This window comes from Amphibalanus amphitrite, unplaced genomic scaffold (genome assembly GCF_019059575.1).
Source record: "Amphibalanus amphitrite isolate SeventyFive unplaced genomic scaffold, NRLGWU_Aamphi_draft 000494F_arrow, whole genome shotgun sequence".
NCBI classification, from domain to species: Eukaryota; Metazoa; Arthropoda; class Thecostraca; order Balanomorpha; family Balanidae; genus Amphibalanus; species Amphibalanus amphitrite.
Window position 1 is genome coordinate 345,346 of NW_024881988.1, and position 21,284 is coordinate 366,629.

Here is a 21,284-nt window from a genome sequence, read left to right on the forward strand (position 1 = left end):
CGAATCAGGCCAATCCGCAGGCTTTGCTTGCTTTGCTTCCGCTGACAGAGCCGGACTGGGCACAATGATAGAACACATAAGTGGGCATACGTGCGCCATATTTGTCTTATCGAATTATGTTGACAGGCGGCAGTCTGACAGTTGACTCAGAAGGCCCGACTCAGTGCGGTTGACACCGCAGTTGACAGATGGTTGACAGTCTTCCATAAACAGTGACGTATGGTTGGTTGCTGTCGTGCATTTTGTAAGTGTTTTGGCTGCTGTCATCCAGTGTAAACAAAGTTTCTACAATATCGACCAGTTTTATTTGGCAGTGCGCTACTGTGTTCATCAAGATGGTCAAAGGAATTGTTCTTTTTGTTGAACTGAACGTGGCTTCCTCAACTTAGTACGATTGCGATAGTACGAAGAGTAGAAGAGCAGGAGGCTGCAGGGTGGAAGAGCTCCAGCCTCCAACCAGCGCACTCAGCCAGCGTCAGCATTACTCTGCCATCTAGCACACCTCATGAGTCACACAGGTGACCTGATGTCGGCTGGTGTCGTCCAGCTGCTAGATGACCTGGCTGCCCTGGCCGAAAATGAAGACTTGGCAGACATCGTCTTCCTTGTCGGGCCACAGGAGGAGCGAGTGTTTGCCCACTCCTTGATCCTGAAGACGAGGTGCCGCAGTTTCCAGCGCACCGATCGTAAGGAGGTCTGCCAGATCGCCGGAAGCACCGTCACCACCGGCTCTCAGGGTTCCCTGACGGTGATCAAGCTGCCCGCCTACCGGCCAGAGGTCTTCAAGCAGGTCATCATCTACATCTACACGGGTCGGGTGTCTCTCTCCGTGGACACGGCTCCCGAGCTGCTCGCCGCCGCGGCCGCTCTCGGCCTGGAGTCTCTCCGGCAGCACTGCCACCAACATATCGCCGATAGTCTGTCGGCCGCCAACGCGTGCGCCCTTCTGGCCGCCGCGGTGCGCCTCCAAGATGCCACAGGTAGCGAGGACGGGTCGCTGATCGACAAATGTCTCTCATATATCGGACAGCGTGCAGCGGAGTGTGTACAGACTGCCGGCTTCCTGAATTTACCCAGAAAAGCCATGATCAGGCTCATCTCCTCGGAGCAGCTCGCTCTGGACGAGGAGTCTGTGTGGCGTGCTGTGCTCGCCTGGGCCAAACATGGTGCCGGCGTGACAAGACCGGCGCCCCAGTGGAGCGACGAAGAGCGCACACGCGTCTGCGCCCACATGAGCGGCGTCATCAACCACGTGAAGCTCCTTCTGATCGACAGTCAGGTGTTTGCCGACGAGGTCGAGCCTACTGGCGTCGTTCCCATGGAGCTCAGCCTGGAGCGCTACCGTTTCGCCGCCCTGCCGGACAAATTCCGCCGCGAACGGGTGGCGGAGGACCGGCGTCTGCAGCCGCGGCTCAGTGGCCACCTGTTCACGGGCTCCCGGCTACTGACCGGTCCATCGGCGGGCCGGCTGCAGCAGCTGCTCTCGCAGTGGTACGGGGACACCGGTCAGCGCTGGAGACTGCTCTACCGAGCCTCCGATCACGACCACAGCGCTCAGGAGTTCCACCGGCTCTGTGACGGCGTGGCCCCCACCTTCACCCTGTGTCTGGGTGAAAGTGGACAGCTCTGTGGTGGGTTCAGCGACGTGGCCTGGGTGCAGAGTGGCGCGAGGGGGCGCTACATCCATTCAGACTCGGCGTTCCTCTTTACGCTCGTCAACCATCAGAACGTGCCACCCACGAGATTTCCCGTGAAGAAGCGAATGTACGCCATATGTTACCACCCTCAGTGTGGTCCGATCTTCGGCGCCGGAGCCGACCTGTGCATTTCTGACCGTTGTGACTCGACCGGAGAGAGCTACTCTAATCTGCCACACTCGTACGATGGTGATGGTGCCTCTTCGGCACTTCTGTTCGGCGACTACAACTTCAACGTAGCTGACTATGAGGTGTTCACTGTGGCCTGAACAGACTGTGAGGTGTTCACTGTTCAGTGTTCACTGTGGTATTTTTTTACTTTTATATCGCGCTGCTACTACCGTGCTGGTGACATTTTATCAATTTGACCTACCTATCCGTCCGTGTAAGTGTATGTTCTAACCCGAACGTCCGTCCATCACTTCATATCATTGACGAGAGGTGGTAAATAGCCACAAGCACTGTGGATCGCCTTAATAAATGTCTATGCCTTTGCCTTTGTCTATGTTGTCTACATGTGGTCGACATGGCCGGGGCCTATATACGGCCTTGGCCGGGGCCTATATACGGCCTTGGCCGGGGCCTGTATACGGCCTTGGCCGGGGCCTATATACGGCCTTGGCCGGGGCCTATATACGGCCTTGGCCGGGGCCTATATACGGCCTTGGCCGGGGCCTATATACGGCCTTGGCCGGGGCCTATATACGGCCTTGGCCGGGGCAAGCTGCGAAGCGTTTTCCCATCGGATGTCGAGTAACGAGCTGCTGAGGTATTGGGGCGGAACTGCACCTGTGTCGACGTTGCAGCGAATTTCCACTGGTGGTATTACAAATTCGGAAAGATATCGCAAAGCGAATAGGGAGATTCACCAATAAGCGCATGGACGCAGTTGACTCGGCTCTCAGGAAAAGACTGCTACGCTACTCTTCAGCTGACAGGCGATTCTGTGAATTCCCGACAGGTGGCCGTAAAACTGATCGATAGGTGTCGCCCTAAGCGGGTGGGTGGACGATCGGCCTACCCCAAATGCCGATAGCTTTTGGGCTTTGATTATACGATTTATAGTCACCTGTTTTCCGCATATTTAGTTACGCATGAACCGTTCACATTGCCTCCGTCAGAAATACGGTTTCTCACAATAACTTGTCTGACATCTTGTAGGTATGTGGGTCACTGGTCAGTGTTACAGTCACACCGTCGGGCGACTCTTACTTTATACGTTCTATCATCTGTGATAGTGACCATTCATATACCTATAACGGGAGAACGTAGGAACCTGGGTCACTGGCCAATCCAGGGGGCATTTGGATTGGAACAAATCCTCCCCCCCCCCCACATCTCCCGAAATCGACAAAACTTTGCGGTTTTTTCGACAATAAAACGAAAACTAAACAATTTTTATCATGAAAGGTTTGAGCACAGTAGTTTGTAAGGAATCGAAATCCGATAAGTTTTGGAATTTGGAGAAACTGTTTTTGGGGTATACCTTATACCTATGCCCCGCAGCGACTAAGACCGCCTTTCTGGACTGGATCCGCCAGTGGAACAGACCTGCTGGATCCAGAAAGGCGAGAGGATCCGACAATCGTTTCAATTGATCTTCCTACAGCATAGTCGTCACTTAACAATTATTTCTACCTTCCCCTGCCAACCGGGTGCATTAGCCAGCGCCGTGCTGGTGGTCTGAGTTTTGAGTTTTCCGTGTCGTGTTGGCGGAGAGGAGTTCACCCTGCACCCACGCCCGTCTAACTCGGCTCCTGGGCTACGTAGCGACACGCAGTAAGCGGAAATCGAAAGAGCGTAAAAAAAAAAATAATGAAAAAAGTAGTTAGTTAAGGTTAAGGTCAGGTCAAAGGTCAGGTCGCTGGAGCTTATCAAAGGTCAAATTTTGCCTTTTTCAACAATTTTGAAAACAAAACTGACGCAAAACTCTGGAACCAATAGAGCTAGAGCGCGGCGGAAAAGCGCATTCAATAGCTTTTTTACAGACCTTCCTGGTTATTTTTCTCAGATTTGACCTCAGGTCAACGGTTTAGCCTCAAGAGCAGGCACGTATCGACTACAGAATGATGTTCCACTCCTCAGAAGCTATCAGTTGACCGGAGCGCTAAGTTGGGCCGTTTATCACGCTTATTCGATGTTTCGAAGAAGAACGGTCTGAATGAGCGGTAAAATCAGCCCAGGGTTGTCGAGTTTGGGCGTCATTCCCTCTGGACACAGCGCTATATAGCCCGCTGCACAGACGCACATTGACGTAATGATGTGTTATGTCCGCCGCCTGCCTCATCGGACCATTTTCCTCATCGAAAAAAAAAAAACATCGAAAGGCACCACGACCACCGTCGACAGGAAACGAACGCTACGCTCGGATCATGGATTCATCCATGCTCGGGTGCTGGAGAGGCTCTGGCGTTAGATAGAGGCCCTAGGGTCGGGACTTCCACAGCCCCGCGCTGCGGAGTTACATTTTGAGGGGGAAAGATCGCTATTGAAAGATGATGCCCCGACGCCGCCGCACTGGCAAATACCTCGAGGGGCGGGCCCTCAAGTCCCAAGTGCCGCCAACCGCTGCCTGACACCCGGCGGACACGCGTTTTCCGCCGGAGGCAAACATACGGCGGACTGGCCTCACACGCACTATGCTTATTGCTTACCCAGCCCGCCGCTCGATACTCAGTACACACCACATATTGCGAATAACCTGCGCCGTGCTGGTGGTCTGAGTTTTCCGTAGTGTGCCCCCCTCTCCCCGTCTAATTCGGCTTCTCATGGGTCGCGTAGCGACACGCGGTAAGCGGCAATCGAAAAAGTGTAAAAAATAATGAAGGAAATAGGTCATCAGTAATTGTTTACGTCAGGTCAATGGTCAGGTCACCTGAGGTCATCAAAGGTCAAAGTTAGTTTATTTCAACAATTTTCGAAATAACGACGCACAGCTCGGGAACCAATGCCTAGATCTACAGTGCCGGAGAATAGCGTATTCGATAGCTCGCTCTTTCAAAGGCCTTTCCGGAAACTGTCCTCAGATTTGACCTGAGTTCAACGGTTAAACATTCAGATTCCAGAGGCTCTGAAAATAGCCGATTTTACGAAAATGTGTTTCCGTGATAACTGTTGACCAATCACGACATAACTTTTGCCAGCTGGTGTTCCTCTCGTCGAGACGCGTCGAATGAACTATAACTTGACCTTAAAAATAGGTTTGAAAATTTGACCACAAGTCAAGGTCACGACCTGACCGCGGAAAGGGTCATGCTGCGTATACTCGTAAGTCGATCCGTATCGTCGATCTGAACACATATGAGGTGTTTTCACCGCTCCAGCACGTCTCTATCAAAAGTTATCGTCAAAAACTGCTGGGGACCTTTCATGACCTGATTTGGCCTCAGGGAAACACAGAGGGTCACGGGTGCAATTTTTCGATTCAATGTGTCATGTTTACGCATAAACGGATGTTTGAGCCTTGAGTGTTTAGAACGACACTCGTTCAAAAGAGACGTATTTCAATTTTCTCCCATTGATTTATAATGGGGAGGTCACAAAATTGACCAGAGCTTAGGTCACAGATATCAAAATTCCGAGACAGACATTTTATGCATACTGTTACTCTCGTTACTCTTAGCACTCGCTGCCACAGATTCAAAGCATCATTCAGTCGGTGTACCTACGCGAGCATTGGAATTTTTCTGAGGTAAGGCCACTTGACGTTACCTGGTGACCTGACCTTGAATGACCCGGATCTGAAATTTCTCCCGATGTGCGGAAAAGATGTAGGTATGAACAGGTGTGCCAAGAACGGCGGCGCTGCGCTCCGCTGTTTTTTATAGATATTCGCGAAAAATCCGAGGGGGGAGCGTAAAAACACCCACCCCTTCGTCAGCACCGTGCAGAATAATTTAGCATCATAAGCGATTCATATTTCATAAGCTGTTCACCTGAAAAGCCACAAGCGAGAGCTTTAGTTACAGTCGCGCTTGTCCCCATTTATAAGGAAGGCATATGCTGGAGAACGATTATAGACCTTTGCTGAGCATTTTGTGTGTTTTAGTCATAATTTGTCTGACAATAACCGTTAACCCGCGCACCGACGGGGGTCTGCGCCAACTTAGTACCGACGGGGGGGGGGGGGCGGATGACCGCCCCCCCCTGAGATCTCGAGAACGAAGCAAGATAGCGACAAGCGGTAAACGGCATCGGATACGCACGGACAAGATCTACAATTTTTACTAAGGTCATTTTCAGGTCAGGTCAAAGATGACGTCACAGGGGTCGAAAAAGTCAAAATGGCGGCGCTAGATATGGAGAGGGTTTTTCTCGAATAACTTTCGAAGTAGTCAAGATAGGAACAAACTAAGGGCATCATCGTGATCCTCTCGTCAATCCGCATCGAATGATATATATGTTGACCTCGAAAGGTCAAGGTCAAAGGTTGACCTCAGGTCACGTGACCTCGAGGTCATCATGTATATCATTCGATGCGTCTTGACGAGCTGAACACAATGAGACCATCCGCGCGGCTGTATCTTGTTCCTGTAAGGAGTTATTGGCAAAAAACCTTTGGTGACCTTTGATGACGTCACATGACCTTACAGCTGCCCAACAGCAAAACAGACCTCAAGGTAGTGAAGGTTGATCGTATGTGAAATCATGTATGGTATATGGGGCCATTCCGACCCGTTTTAGTGGTAAAAACAGGGAGTTGATTTTTCCCCCATTGACTTATAATGGGGGGGTCGCGAAATTGACCTGACCTTAGGTCACCGACATCAAAATTCCGAAATATACAAATTGTAGCTACTAATGACCTAATAACATCCTGCGACTTTCAAAGGCTTCCGACATCTACTGTAGCTCTGGCACGGTGACAAAGTTGCAAAAAAGTGACTTGAGGTTGGGTCATTCAAAGTGACCTGGTGACCTGACCTTAAAAGTTAGGAGGTTCAAACTTGCACACCATGTGTAAAATTGATGAGGGAATAGTCATACCAAATTTCGCGGCGCTACGCGCCGCGGTTTTCCCGCTATCCGCGAAAAACCTCAGGGGGGGGGGCGGATATCCGCCCCCCCCGTCGGTGCGCGGGTTAACATACCTTACAATTCACACTCAAAGGGTTACCTCTCTTAATCTTTTATCAGAATTGACAATGCCCTTGAGTTTATGCATATTTAAGGGATAACCCATTAACCCGCGCACCGACGGGGGGGGCGGATATCCGCCCCCCCTGAGGTTTTTCGCAGATAGCGGGAAAACCGCGGCGCGTAGCGCCGCGAAATTTGGTATGACTATTCTCTCATCAATTTTACACATGGTGTGCAAGTTTGAACCTCCTAACTTTTAAGGTCAGGTCACCAGGTCACTTTGAATGACCCAACCTCAAGTCACTTTTTTGCAACTTTGTCACCGTGCCAGAGCTACAGTAGATGTCGGAGGCCTTTGAAAGTCGCAGGATGTTATTAGGTCATTAGTAGCTACAATTTGTATATCTCGGAATTTTGATGTCGGTGACCTAAGGTCAGGTCAATTTCGCGACCTCCCCATTATAAGTCAATGGGGGAAAAATCAACTCCCTGTTTTTACCACTAAAACGGGTCGGAATGGCCCCATATACCATACATGACTTCACATACGATCAACCTTCACTACCTTGATGTCTGTTTTGCTGTTGGGCAGCTGTAAGGTCATGTGACGTCATCAAAGGTCACCAAAGGTTTTTTGCCAATAACTCCTTACAGGAACAAGATACAGCCGCGCGGATGGTCTCATTGTGTTCAGCTCGTCAAGACGCATCGAATGATATACATGATGACCTCGAGGTCACGTGACCTGAGGTCAACCTTTGACCTTGACCTTTCGAGGTCAACATATATATCATTCGATGCGGATTGACGAGAGGATCACGATGATGCCCTTAGTTTGTTCCTAGCTTGACTACTTCGAAAGTTATTCGAGAAAAACCCTCTCCATATCTAGCGCCGCCATTTTGACTTTTTCGACCCCTGTGACGTCATCTTTGACCTGACCTGAAAATGACCTCAGTAAAAATTGTAGACCTTGTCCGTGCGTATCCGATGCCGTTTACCGCTTGTCGCTATCTTGCTTCGTTCTCGAGATCTCAGGGGGGGGCGGTCATCCGCCCCCCCCCGTCGGTACTAAGTTGGCGCAGACCCCCGTCGGTGCGCGGGTTAAAGCTGTGTCCAAGGCCATATAAACGACTGTGTCTCCATACAACAGTGCAGAATAATGAACAATGAAATATGTAGGCTGTAGGTAGGTAGATACATATAACATACGTACAGTAGGGTTGTTCAAAAAAACCGAATTTTGGAAAAGTACATGGGCTCATGGCTCATGTGGTGCGGTATTCTTTTCTGAGTCCAATGATACCCTTTTTTCCCAAAAGTATTACTGCTAGGCGCTGCTCAAACGGCTTAAAGAGGACCATGTTACGCCCGCCGACCGGCCGGTGTCAATAAGGGCGAGAATTCGACGCCGCACGGCGGCGGCAGCGCCTTATCGGCACCGCGCGCCACGACATCTGGCGGGCGGCCGGCTGGGCGGTGGGAAGTTATAAGTGTGTGGTCTTATTGCACACGATCGGGGTGAGCTATCCCATGTTTTCGGGGCGGAAAGTTTCAGTGCAGCATCGGTGCGTCTGCCACGGTGGTCTGTGTCGATGGTATAGAAAATAACTCAAGCAGAGCTCAGAAAAGAATGAATGATTCCGGGTAGTTGCCTCGAAATAATCCGTTTCAAGAATACAGCTGCCTTCTTAACGTACTGTATCACTTGTTAATTCTTCAAAAAGCAAGCTCTGAGCAATAACAGACTTCTTTGCATTGCTGTTGACAATTTAAGTTGCTTTTGGACGGTGGCTCGCAGCCCCAATATGCTGCCGCGTAACTCTATTCCAACGACGAAACGGCAACTTAGCGAGAATCGAAAATTTAACGAAGTAGGTACAACAGGAGCTGGCAAGGCTCCTGCATTGGTCTATCCGTCATGAGTGACACACCGGGGTAATGTGTCACGTCAGGGCAGAGCTGTGTTCTATGCCGAGTCTGGATTCGGGTCTTGATCGGCATCGGTGGGCACGGCCGCCCTGGCCGGACTGCCGGCGTCGCTTATGCTCGAAGGATTGGATAAACGGCGCTTGATTTATATGAGTAGGTACTCCGGCTAATGTCTCTACTCATGTCTCACTTCGTCACACTGTCAGGGTGGCCACTCTGTCATTCCCAGACATGTTATGTTTTCTTTCGACCCGCTAATCTAAGTTACACCTGGCGTCGATTCTGTTGCCCCAGCATCTGACATCAACGTATCTGAATAATGACATTGGTGACGCATATGCTCGTCAAAGCCACCCCCAAACTTGGGCCGATGACTGTCGGGTCTCCTCCATATTCTGTCCTTGTGCATACTGCATTGCCAACCCGTGCTGTACGTATATCGTGAATTTTCGATTCTCGCGAAGTTGCCGTTTCGCCGTTGGAATAAAGTTGCGCGGCAGCATATTGGGGGTGCGAGCCACCGTCAAAAACTAACGTAAATTGTCAACAGCAACGCAAAGAGGTGTGTTATTGCTCAGAGTTTGCTTTTTGAAGAATTAACAAGTGATACGGTACGTAAAGAAGGCAGCTGTATTCTTGAAACGGATTGTTTCGAGGCAACTACCCGGAATCATTCATTCTTTTCTGAGCTCTGCTTGAGTTATTTTCTATACCATCGATACAGACCACCGTGGCAGACGCACCGATGCTGCACTGAAACTTTCCCCCCCGAAAACATGGGATAGCTCACCCCGATCGTGTGCAATAAGACCACGCACTTATAACTTCCCACCGCCCAGCCGGCCGCCCGGCAGATGTCGTGGCGCGCGGTGCCGATAAGGCGCTGCCGCCGCCGTGCGGCGTCGAACTCTCGCCCTTATTGACACCGGTCGGTCGGCGGGCGTAACATGGTCCTCTTTAAGCCGTTTGAGGAGCCCCTAACAGTTAATACTTTTCAGTAAAAAGGGCATCGTTGGTCTCAGAAAAGAATACCGCACCACATGAGCCATGAGCCCATATACTTTTCCAAAATTCGGTTTTTTGAACAACCCTAACGTACAGCCCACCGCTAAAGTAATGTAGGGTTTTACCAATCTCAACGGTTGGCTTTGACTGGCGATTGTTTAATGCGGAGTGATCGAAAAGAAGATGTCAATAGCTAAAGTTGCAGCTGCAAGGGGACGATACATATAAGCTACATTCGAAGTTTCATTGTAGTCTGGCTAATCGTTCCTAAGCTTCAGAAGCGGAACATACCCATGACTGAAACCCCACATTACTTCTGCTGTGGACTGTACATACCTACCTATCTATGTATATGTGGCATAAGTAGGTACTATGTACAAGCTACCCTCACCAGCTACGGCCAGAGGCGGATCCAGCTCAGAGGTTTGGGGGGGGGGGGCAAACCATAAAAATTTATCGATTCTTTCCATGCATCGTCCATAGGCGTAATGTTAAAATCATGCCGTTTGGGGGGGGCAAATGCCCATTTTGCCCCCCCCCCCCTGGATCCGCCACTGGCTACGGCCTTTTTCATCCACGATGCCAAAAGGCTATTCGCCGCTCTCGCAATCAAGAACTTAGAGTGAAAAATGACGCGCTGCTTCTACGTATAGTTAGAGGGGAACGGTGCCCGACGGCTATTTTCCAAGCTAGCCGGTAGCCGTGCAGCTTATATACAGATTCTTTCGGCTGCCAGAACATCGCATACGAGAGCCCATTTAAATAAATCACTCGCTTGCATCGGTTGTAAGCACCTCCGCCGTACCATTGATGCTCCATGCTTGACGGTGTTCACGTCCTGTTTCAACGTTTGTAGCACACTTGATGGACGCAATGTTTGTCGTAATGATCCTAGGATTCCTCGATTCAACATGATTAATGCAGAGCATGTCTGTCACAATACGAGCGCAAAGTTCCGTACCGCGCCGACCAGCTAACCAACTGCAAATGTGCGCTATACTTGTATGGTGGCTAAGGTTTACTGATACACGGGCTGATAGTAATGTGATTTGCGAGTTCAATGCATTATATATCGAAGCACAGATAACAGTAGTACTGGATTGGAAACAGAATATTGGCAGTTGCAGTAAGAGGCCGAATGTTTTTATGCGACGGCGCCAAAATGAGATTCTCGCGTGCTGCTGGGTGGATAATTTGTGTGTTGTGTATTGCAAGAAATCGTCTTTTCTGCGTTTTGTCGTTTAAGTTCAAAATCGAAGCTACCAAAGTTACTTTCATTTGCTTAAAAATTAAAGTATTTCACTTTTAATTTGATCATTTAGAGGGCACAATGCGTGGTGTTTTCTTTTGAAAAAAAAAATGTGGTGCAAAGCCTTACATACGTATAGGTACATCAACAATGGAGGAGGGGAATGAGCGGTAAAAACCTGCCGTTCTGGCTACAACCCAACGAACCAAGAGGAACAAAAGATTAGAACAGGAGATGTCTCACATGCCACCTATTCGCTTTTCTCACCGAAACATCTCTACGGGCTCAGTGGGTTGGCGCCATGGGTCACCGTGACCGGGCTGAGTGGGATCAGGACTATTCCGCTGTGTGTGAGCTGCATTTCAGAAAGGAAGATTTCGAAGAAGATCGGTCATTTCGCACCGGCATGCAGAGACAGCGCCGTCGGCTCAAGAGCGGCGCAGCCCTGTCAGTATTGACCAGCGTGGATTACGCGATGCCCCCTGTGCACGAGCGGCCAGCGAAACGCCATGGCATTTGCACGCCACTCACACCAGAAGCAGGTTATGAAGGGCCAGACCGATGCGTTCTTCACGAATGACAATATCAGCTATCAGGTGGCAACTACAACTGGTCGAGTGTCCGACAGTTCCTGGAGAATGAGGCGGTACTCCGGGTCACTGGTCACGTTTCAGCCCCGCCGATGCCTCCGCCCGAATGGCACCATCACAGCAGGAATGACAGCAGGATGGTGCTCTTGTCATCCAGGAGCTAGTGGCCGCGGTGGCGAAATCCACTGAGATGGAGGACCTGGATGACAGCGCCAAGGCCTCCCTGGGACACAGCTCCGGCGCCTTGGCACGCTCGGCTCTGCGCTCGGCCACCAGGCGTAACAAGTACGGTGCCTCCGCCAGCGTGCTGATCTATCATGGGGCTACGCCGCTGGAGGTACGACTGGAGAAAGACGAGGAAGACATCGACCTCACCGTGAGGATCTGCCAGGTTTGGAGGCAACTGCCGAAGACGAAAGCTAACAGGAACCAGCTGCTGGTCTGCGATCAACCAAGAAGTGACGCAGAAGTGACGAAGATAGTCGTAAACCGAGATGTCGAACTGACCGGAAGTCGTTTGCAATTATAGCCACGACGTCCTTAGGAGCCTCCTTCCAGAGATGTATGCGACGGTTTTCAATCTATTTGCTGGGAAGTGTGGAAACATGGTAACTGATAAGTGAGACAGACACTCAAGACAGTGCTGTCCATCGAAAGTCAGGAAGCAGGCACCCCAGCCACTGCACTGGTGCAACCCGATCGAGGAGCGACAAGAGGCCAAAGCTCAGCAGGGTCAAGAAGATGTAAGGCGGGGAAGTAAGGTCGCTGATGAAATTGGGAGGGCAGGGGAAGCGAAGTAACACTTGAAGGGATGTTTTGTGACGTTGGTTTGAATCGTGACGTTTGGATGGTTCGTTGTGACAGGACTGGTATCGATTAGCTAGCATGTGAATAAAGAGATCAAACTCCCATGTATGTACAAGTACTTTTTGTGGATGAGAGTGAGAAATCATTATAATCAAATCAGTGGCATACGTTCCCTCACCATGGTGAGGAAAGTGTAACCAGCAACGTTTAGTAAAATAAGTTGCCATTATGCAAAAATGCAGCAATAAACACGAGCACGGCTAGTCGATTGCTTCTTTATAAGTTTCATTCACATAAACCAATATTTTTTGTTGCCTGTGAGAGGAGATATCGAAATATAGGCACGAAATATTCGGTTCTGTTTTCGGCCTCTTACTGCAGCCACCGGAATCCTGTTTCCAATCCAGTACTACTGTTATCTGTGATCGAAGCTGTTATTCATGCATCGTTCGCACAGCACGACTATTCACGGTCTAGCGTTAAGCTTCAGTGATATGACCATTGCATAGCGCTCTACACGAATAGAAAAGACGTTGGTGTGACGGCACACATGTAGGTAGGCATGACAGTTGCAGCGTAGCCTGACGAACGGGCGCGAAGTTAAGTCTTTAGTAAAAGGAAAATCTGAGTGTTGAATGCGTGGTCACGCTTTTGGGAGGATTAGAAGTAGGGGAGAGTGGGGCACATTCGTGCAAAAAAAGGATAAATCCATATATCTGTTCTTTGGTTGGTGCAATGGCCAGTAGCGGCGGAACACCTTCAATTAAGGGGGGACACTGCCGACTTTTGGTCCCATTCTTTCCATGCAACGCCCATAGGGCTAATGTTAAAGGTGTCATGCGTCCTCGCGGACCATCTTTGTGACCCCACAATAATAAACCAATAGGGATAAGAACTGTCTCCCCCTTAACCCTATTAGTGGCAGGCTCCTGGCTACCCCTATTAGTGGCAGGGGGGGGCTGTTTACGACCCCCCCTTGATATCTCGAGATCTAACGGGCCGATTTTCAAAATTCAAACTGCATTCGATTTCGCTCAACGTGATCTACATTTCTGAAAAATAAAAATTAAAAAATGTCAATAGGGGGGTAGAGGGGGGTAAAAACGGGCAAATTGCAGATACATTTTAGACTGTTTATAACGGCCAGGTTTCTAAACCAATCTTAACGCAACTTTTGCCGATCGATAGAGAATGAACCAGGAATGCACATGGATTCTAAAAATATGCATTTTCAAAAATCATAGGCGGATACAGATCATTGAGATTGGGGGTACACAAAAAGTATAGTAAATAAGGTTTTTGGTGGTACTGTTTCTAAAAAGGGTGGTAATGGTCTTGTTATGTTACAATTTTCTTATGAGAGAGCGACTACAATTGTATTGGTCATGCATAGGCGGTGTCAGGGCACCTATGCTGGGAGGTAAAACATAACCCCCCTTTTTGGACGCCTGGATCCGCCTATTATAGCAAAAACGTGTCAAAAGAGGATGCACAATAACTTTGTATGTGTTATCACATGATACCTTTCATTCACTGTTCGTAAAACTGGTGCATACAGTTATAATACATCAGCATCGTGATCTTCGCCCAAATGACTCGCTTCACGAATAGGAACCCCCAATTCCCAGTGCTCTGGAGCCGCCCCTGGTAAAGTTATGAACTTGAAATTTTCAGGGAATGTGCCCAATTTAGTTTTAGGAAAAGTCAGAAAATTTCAGCATCGTAGCTTCAGCGGTTTTGGAGATATTCCCGAAAAACCTGAGGGGTGGATAAAAACACCCCCCCCCTGCCACTAATAGGGTTAAACGAACGCGTCAAAACCACAGAATCTTTCAGATCATAACATATATTTGCCCATACACAATGGAAGGTTGCAACTAATGGCCAGCAGTCACTCGAAGGGTCAAATTTCAGGTCGTAAAATGAAAAGCATGTTAGGTGTTGGGCTCATCAATACAGATCGAAGGTTAAAGGTTACACTGGGACGAAGGTTAAAGGACTATCGAATGCTTCGCTTTTCCGCGACTACAGCTGTTTTGGCTCACGAGCTATAGCACCGATTTTCGAAAACTGATCAAAATCGGGGAAAAATTATAGGCAAATTCTAGCCTCCAGTGACATCAGCGTTGAATTGACTGAAAAATGACCTTTGAAATTCAGAAAGAACTGAGTTGGAGCTACCGATTACTTTTCCGCATCTTTATTCGAGATAATCAGGTGCAGCCGAAAGCCCCTCCCCCCACGGTGAAGCTGGCTGAGATCCACACCAGAGCATAGGCGGCGGAACGGGGAGGGCATCGCGGCACCGTGCCCACTTTGATTTTGGCATTTAACATTAGCCCCATGGGCGTTGCATGGAAAGAATGGGACCAAAAGTCGGCAGTGCCCCCCCCCTTAATTGAAGGTGTTCCGCCGCATACTGCACCAGAGAGAGGGTCAACTAGCTTCATTAAATATACAAAGGAGTAATTCAAGACCTGTCTTTGCAGGGGAGAACAAGTGCAGTGGGGTCTACACCACACCGAATGACTACACCTAATGACGAAATTCGTGCAACTCGTGCAGTACTAAAACTTATTTTCCCCCGTTATCTTTTTAGATCTCGATCCTTCTCGATCGAAGATCTATTCTTTCAAGGTACTTGTGACGTTATCTTGCCAGAATCCGTGACGTCACATCAACCTTTTTTTACGCGCAATCCGGTCGGTTCCACAGCCGCAGTTGACACATGAATTTCTGAGGCCAATCGCAGTCCGTGTCATCCCAGGCGTTTTTCCATATCTGCATGCAGTTAACCGTTGAACGATTGTTGGGCTCCCCGGCACCCCAGAAAGGGATGTCCACGGTCGTCATGGGCTCTCCTCCATCCTCTGCCACGAACACTCCGTCCTCGCCATGCTCCGACAGTCCCATCCAGACGTCAACTCCAGCCGCCATGGTCAGAACGCACTGGTTCTCCTCTGCAGAGCGGGGCACGGCCAGGTGGGCGCCCAGCGAGACGCAGGCGGCTTTAGCTTCGCTGAAGCCGAGCTCCTGAGGGGGTCGGATCAGACAGCGGCCGGCACAGCAGCTGAAGCCACCCGGACAGGCGCAAGACACAGTAGAGCCATCTGCAAACAGTCCAACATTCAACAGTCTCACATAGTGACATGCATGGGAATCCATTTCATTAACGGAGAAAATCCGAGTCCATGCCGTCATATGATGATAGTATCTGTATTATTTGCAAGGAATAGCCGAATAAGTAAGAACTTGAGAAGCAATTTAGACTACGAATACCTACATTATTAAGGGTTACCCCAATTTTTTGAAATGGGAAATCTAAAAAATCACGATTTTTTAGCTTTTACAGAATAAGCATTGAGCACAAGTCAATTCAATACCTGCAGCCAGATGTATTTTTCGGAAGCTTCGTATTCCCGCGTTAGCTCCTCCTGGTAGCAGTGTCGCTGTAAAAAGCAGAGGTTGATTGATAGCATCGGGGTCGGGAGTAACTGCATAGGTATAACTGCAACTTAACACTACAAAATATTGCCTAAAATCTCACCTCCTCATAGTGAAATCATACAATTGGTTTCGTTACTGGCTAGATATTTAGCTCGCGCCTTGCTGGGAGGGTGTTTGAACACCCCCTGAAGTTTTTCACGAATATCTCAAAAACGGCGGCGCGAAGCGCTGCTGTTTTTGATACACCTTATCATACAACTGTTCTACATATGTTGTGAAAATTTCAGACCCAGGTCACTTACGGTCAGGTCAGGTCAACTGACCTCACTACATACAAAGTTTCAATGTAAAGCTACACCGAGTGACCGATCGCTTTAAAACTTTCAGCGATTGACAAGAGCAACAGTATGTACAAAATGTATATCTTGAACTTTGATAGCGGTGACCTAAGGTCAGGTCAATTTTGCGACCTCCCATTCAAACCTAAGTCAAGGGGAGAAAATTGAAAGTCGCCTCTTTTCGACGGAAGTCATTATAAACACTCTAAAACACTGAATTACCAATATCTTTGACAAACGGAACATGAAAATTGCACCCGTGGCCGCTTTTTATGCCCCTGAGGTCATCTCAGGTCACCAATGGTATCTGACAGTTTTTTCGCGAATATCTTTTGATAGAGGCATGCTAGAGCGATGAAAACACCTTAGTTGTGTTCGGCTCGACGATAAGGATCGACTGATATGCAACTTGACCCTTACCGGTCAGGTCATGACCTTGACCTGAGGTCAAATTTTTAAGTTGACTTTTCACGGTCAAATGATACTTTATTCGACGCATCTTCACGAGAGGAACACGATGCTGGTAAAAGAAAGCTCGTGCAAGGTTTGAGTCAAAAGTTACTGCAGGAAAACTGCCTCCGAAAAATCGGCTATTTTGACAGTTTTATCCCCTGCAGGCAAAACCGTCGACGGTAGGTCAAATCTGAGAGAATAATTCAGAAAAAGCGTTAATAAGAGCTGGGCTATCAAATGCGCTTTTTCGTGGCGCTGTAGCTTTATTAGTTTCCGAGCTGTGCGTCGATTTGTTGAAAATTATTGAAATCTGACCTACAAATCGGCGAATTTTGGCATTCAATAACCTCTGGTGACCTGGCCTTTGACCTGACCAAAAAGTGACCAAGTGATTTCTTCCTTATTTATGACGCTTTTTCGAGCGCCGTCTTTCCCGTATCGCTATACGTGGGCCGTGGCCCAAGAGCCGAGTTAGAGGAGGGGGGGGGGGGCTAACTCATCGAAAGAAGTGCAGAAGTTCACAGTGGATCTTTCCACTCACCTGCCGTGTTGTACAGCTCACAAGTACCGTTCGTGTGGTGCGTGAACCCTTTACAGAGACCCGACGCTGCCGCTTCACATTTGACCGCACATGTCAACTCCGAGGTCGCCAAAGCGGTGGTCGCGGCGGCTCCGGTGAATGTGATACTCTCTCGTCGGAAGGCGCCTCCTCCTTCAGCCAGGTTTTCTCTCAAAATGAATATCACGAACAGGCAGATGAATAAATTTAGCAGGGCCATGCTCTCTTCCCTGTTGGATGGTGTTGGCTAACTTGTCTGGCGTTGCGGTTCCTTGTCGGTATGCACCTCGATGTTCTACCGTGCGATGTTTCCCCTAAGAAATCGTAGCAGTGTCTGTGTGTTACGGGGCCCTCGCTACCGCAAGTGGGTACCCGTGTCACGTCAACGGCGGTTGCTAGTCCAGCGGTCAATTCTGTGGCTTCCACTTCCAGCCAATGGGAAGGCGGTATAAACTATAAATGCAGTCAGCGGCAGTCAGTGGTAACCGCCAGGTCCGACTGTTCACCATGGTAGCTACTAGCTGATGACCATGGTTTTGTAGGTTGTTTACAGGGCTGTGGAGTCGGCAGGGGCCCGGGAACGATTTTCAAGTTGGGGGGCGAGCCTAAAATACCTGACATGATGCATATGAAACAGTGGCGTAGCTAGGGGTCTAAGGGGACACGTACCCCCCCCCCCCCATCGGGATAAAGGGGACCCTCGTGTCCGAGGGGCCCTGCGGCGCCATTTGACCGCTGAGGGTTAACGATGGCCATATTTCTACTCAGAAGGGCCCCATGGGGCTCGTCAGAGCACCTCATGGGCCCTAAGTAGCCACACTAAGATCTCCATAACCTCTTGAGTCCCGCCAATTAGTCCATGAATGGAGAGCAACGAAACTTTTTTGGCTGAGAGCTTTGGTGCCAATAATGACCATATTGATGGCATTTCAGCCATGAAGGTCATCGCGCATGCGCAATGAAATGTATACTGTGATATACAAAAATACTCAAAGCCTATAAAATATGACTGAAATGCAATCCATGAAAACTTCCATACAAACACCCAAGTGTATTTTTTCGTTTGTTTAGGGAGTAAAATGGCTAATAGTATTGACACGTTTAATTATCAACGCCGCTCGCCCTTAACTTCTGCTTCTTCTGCCCCTTGCCCACTGCTCTTAGGTTTTTAGTTGCCATTTCCTTTGAAGATATGGAACTTGTAGCACCTGTTGCGAATCGATAAGCAGTAGAGGAAGACCTTGCAGCATTATCTGAAGCAACATCTCTAAAAAGAATCGCCGTACGGTGTGTTTTAGGGAGGTGCTTGCCTATGTCATTGTGCATAAGGGTCGGATTCTAATTCATCGGGCGATTTATCAAACTTTGAGTGAGGATCTACGGTCATTGAGGTCACCAACGATTCGAAGAATGTCAACGCTCAACTACAGAGCCACTTGAAGGCATAATGTTGTATGTGAGCCACAAAAAGTGGCTTTAACTAACCCAGCGACCATGTATACTACAGTATACATGACTAGTCCTAGGCACAGTCCGTTGTATACTGACGTTTACATTTATCCGTCGTGCAGGATCCCGTTGGTCACTCGAGTGTATATTTATTTTTTCAGAGGCCAATTCCTCCCAATATTGTAGTGCTACTTCTTAAGCACGTCTCAAATTTTTTCGGACCAAGGACATTAGTAGGACCTTAGTATACATGAACTTAAATTCTTTCTGGCAAAGTTTCAAACACACAATTTTGTTTACAAAACCTGCAAGCAATGATCAACAGCGAATGGTTGTGTTAGCAAAACAACAGTTTTCAATGAGTCATACTCTTAAAAAGAAATAACAGGAAAATAATTAGGAGACGTACCTCTATGCTGCGACCGCCGAGATACCGGGAAGATTGCAGCGCTGAGGCGTCAACAAATTCAACTTGAGGATATAAATTCAGCCACCAGGTGGCGGACCATTGCATGAAGAATGCAACGCATGGCCATGAAATAGCCTAGCCATTAGTGAATTCCGTAGAGATCGACTTAAGACGATGTATACCCCAGTATACAAAAAGAACCAAGAGGATAAAGGTCCGACGCCGGCGTCTGAGGGCCTCTTGCGGCTTTTAACGACACCTCGGTGATCTCCAAAGGCCCGTTACTGGCCTCTGAGAGGTCCTACCGGCCTATGAGGTGCCAGTTCTAGGGGCATTTCCCGCCTGTGATGGTCCCACACTTAATTTTCTGAGGGCCCCATAACGGCAACTGTGGGGCCCTCGTCGGTGCCTATGAGGGCCTGTCTCTAAGGACCCCACAGGACTTCTTCTGCCGGCGTAAGGTCCCCTTGCCGGTCACTGAGACTCCCTGCCGGCTTGTAGAGAGTTCGCGTCAGCAGCACTAAAGGCCCCACACCCGTCTGTAACGGCCCCACACCACCGTCTATGAGGATCCACAGCAACGCCTGTAACTTGTAAGGACCCTCATCGGCGCCTCTGAGAGAATCACACCAGCACATCTGAGCGCCCACACCGGCACCTGCATGGCGGCCCCACACCAGTGCCTCTAAAGGCCCCTTACCGGCGGCTCTGAGGGCCCTACGCCGGTGATTCTGAGGGTGCTACCGATAACCGAAGGCACCACACAAGCCCTTAGTGTCGCTGAGCTTTATTCCCATACCGGCCCTCCGAGGGCGCCACGTCAGTGCACTCATTGCCCCACACCCCTCCATCACATCCGGAGCGGGTAAACTGTGTTATACCTATAATAGCAACGATTTTACCACCGTTGTACGTTATGTATTTCTCAAAGTTGACTCAAGCTGGTGCAGTATAAAATCTGGCCTGCCAAACTTATGGCCACGATCAGGCCCAAATCAGAGCGGGATGACAATAGTCAATAGCAGATGTCAAATCGATACCTACTGTATCAGCTGAAACCATTCAGATGACAAGGAAAATGCCATGTGTTGATGCGTAGATGTATGTATGAAGGAAACAAGAAGGAAAAAGTCCGGAAAAGGGAGGAAAGATCTTTTCTCGCTGCCTCAATGTTGAGGGGGCGCCGCCCCCTCGGCTCTCAAGTTGGGGGGGCAAGCGCCCCCGCTGCCCCCCCTGTTCCCGGGTCTATGGGAGTCGGAGCCGGAATCGGTCGGAGTCGGAGTCGCCAAAATTTTACCGACTCAGAGTCGGGGTTATCGTTGCATGATCGCTCAACGTTATACCGTGCACCTTTTTGATCGACGATATCGTTGACCTCTCGAAATCAGGTTTTGTCTAAAAAAAAAACGTTCATACCTATTCCTATTTCAAGAAAGTCAGAATGGCGGCACTAGATATGGAGTTTTTCTCGAATAACTTTCGAATTAGTCAAGATAGGAACAAACTAAAGGCATAATCGTGATCCTCTCGTCAATCCGCATCGAATGATATATATGTTTGACCTCGAAAGGTCAAGGTCAAAGGTTGACCTCAGGTCACGTGACCTCGAGGTCATCATATATATCATTCGATGCGTCTTGACGAGCTGAACACAACGAGACCATCCGCGCGGCTGTATCTTGTTCCTGTACGGAGTTATTGGCAAAAAAACTTTGGTGAACTTTGATGACGTCACATGACCTTACGGCTTACAGCAGCCCAACAGCAAAAAAGACCTCAAGAGTCAAGGTAGTGAAGGTTGATCGTATATGAAGTCATTTATGGTATATGGGGCCATTCCGACCCGTTTTAGTGGTAAAAACAGGTAGTTGATTTTTCCCCCATTGACTTAGGTATACCCAGCTGCCGGACATTGGTCACGTGACCACATTTTCCGTTTGACCTTGAGTTGGCACCAGATTTTGTCGACAGATGTGGCGCAGCTTATTTTACTGCAATATTTTAGATACTAAATATTTAGACGTGTGCTAGGAAATGATACCGTGCAAATAATATTGAATCATCGGTGACCTAGTTACCATTGAAACTCGAATAGCATCAATAAAATACAATTAAACTATTATTACTCTTCCATTGAGTTTATTGTGTTTGCAGGTATAGGTAGAAACTGAAGAGCTGAGCCTGCAGCTTACAGTTGTTCAAATTTCTATAACTCTTAATGCATAAATCAAGGCTACTGAGGGCTGCAAATTTGTTTCACTTATCTCTAA

General features: G+C 48.8%; 2 protein-coding genes across 2 annotated transcripts; one reads left to right on the plus strand and one right to left on the minus strand.

Annotated features, from left to right (window-relative positions):
• The first annotated feature begins 124 nt into the window (after positions 1–124).
• Positions 125–2,191, plus strand: LOC122392639. The gene has a single exon (XM_043387726.1). The coding sequence runs from the start codon at positions 506–508 to the stop codon at positions 1,964–1,966; it is 1,461 nt and encodes a 486-aa protein (XP_043243661.1). The 5' UTR covers positions 125–505; the 3' UTR covers positions 1,967–2,191.
• Positions 2,192–14,187: 11,996 nt separating this feature from the next.
• LOC122392623 (CD209 antigen-like protein E) lies at positions 14,188–17,376 on the minus strand. Its single transcript, XM_043387678.1, has 3 exons — positions 17,139–17,376; positions 15,743–15,808; positions 14,188–15,469 (listed from the first exon to the last, which is right to left on the minus strand). Exons 1-3 carry the CDS (start codon positions 17,374–17,376, stop codon positions 15,048–15,050), a joined length of 726 nt encoding a protein of 241 aa, XP_043243613.1. The 3' UTR covers positions 14,188–15,047.
• Positions 17,377–21,284: the final 3,908 nt, after the last annotated feature.